At 40.1% G+C, this 1,223-nt stretch overlaps 1 protein-coding gene across 1 annotated transcript in view; it reads right to left on the reverse strand.

The window, feature by feature from the left end:
• Positions 1–205: 205 nt before the first annotated feature.
• The window catches only part of pts (6-pyruvoyltetrahydropterin synthase), a 7,920-nt gene continuing 6,902 nt past the window's right edge, over positions 206–1,223 (reverse strand). The window contains exons 6-7 of the mRNA XM_037690716.1: positions 933–1,003; positions 206–829 (exon numbers count right to left, since the gene is read on the reverse strand). Of these exons, the coding sequence (XP_037546644.1) occupies positions 706–829; positions 933–1,003 (195 nt within the window). The 3' untranslated portion in view covers positions 206–705. The remainder of the gene's footprint in view (positions 830–932; positions 1,004–1,223) is intronic.

Consider the following 1,223-nt stretch of genomic DNA (forward strand, 5'->3'; position numbering starts at 1 on the left):
AAATTCATTCATTCAACTTTATTTAAATAGGTTAGTAAATGAGCTACACTACGGCTCGTGCTTCCGTAACATATCGGGGAATGACATCCCCTACCATTATTCAAGGAGGGCACCCCGCCTACCAACACCACCACCCCGACAACTGCCAGCACTAATGTAGTGCTAAGCTAACCAATCCCTGCGCTCCTCTACTCACCCACCCCCCAGAATGGAAAATGGAAATAAAACAGAGAAACAGCCTGATTGTTATGGTTTCTAGGCCACAAGGCTATGATGGACATGTACAAAATAGGTTAATGGTTTCTAAACAGTGGCATATATCCAGTCTAAAATGATCCAAATAGTTCCACATATCTCTAAAACATTTCTTATAAATAACTCTTCAGTTTCTATTTTTAAATTTATCTGAAGTGCTGTGGACGGGGCCTACATTCAGTCCCTGTGATGATGTAACTGCTGAGTAACTTTCTATAGGTATTCCAACTCTAAAATGCTGGAGATCATAGGTCTACAGTCTTGATTTAACTTTATATAAACATTCATCTACAATGCTAAACTTTTTTTAATTGCACAAGCTTTGAAATTTAGAAGGACCATCTGAATGCACTAAACGTTCTATTTGTCAGGGTTATTGGAGACAATGGAGACGGTGCAGTTACAAAATCAACCGTTGACTAAAGCAAAACTAGGTTGTAACCCAGGTTTTCACTCTCCTCGATAGACGATGATGTTCTTGTCTGTCTCGTGAATCCTGATCTCATGAAGCAGGTTGGCAGGAAGGATCTTTACCATGTTGTCCCAGATGTAAACAGCAACGTTTTCCGTTGTACTAATAAACAGAGGAGAAACAAAATTGGGTAAAAACAGAAGAAAAAAAATGTATTTGGTGAAAGAAAAAAAAAAAAGTCAAATCAGTTTGGGATGCTTCATACCTGACAACGTTGGCAAAATACGGGACATCTTTATCCAAGTTTTTGTGGTCCAGTGGAACCATGATAACTGTCTGTTTAAAGAGGCAGAAGGAGCATGGTGAGAAAAATAAAGCGAACGTCTTCTATTAAAAAAAAAAGACACTGAATTGGTTCAAGTATTTGGTCTCCTTGGCTCTGTGATGGACTGGAGACCTGTCCCTGTGATGGACTGAGCATCTGTCTCTGATGGACTGGAGATCTGTATCTGTGATGGACTGGAGACCTGTCCCTGTGATGGACTGGAGACCTGTC

This window comes from Nematolebias whitei, chromosome 17 (assembly GCF_014905685.2).
Source record: "Nematolebias whitei isolate Nwh7 chromosome 17, NemWhi1, whole genome shotgun sequence".
Classification (NCBI taxonomy): domain Eukaryota; kingdom Metazoa; phylum Chordata; class Actinopteri; order Cyprinodontiformes; family Rivulidae; genus Nematolebias; species Nematolebias whitei.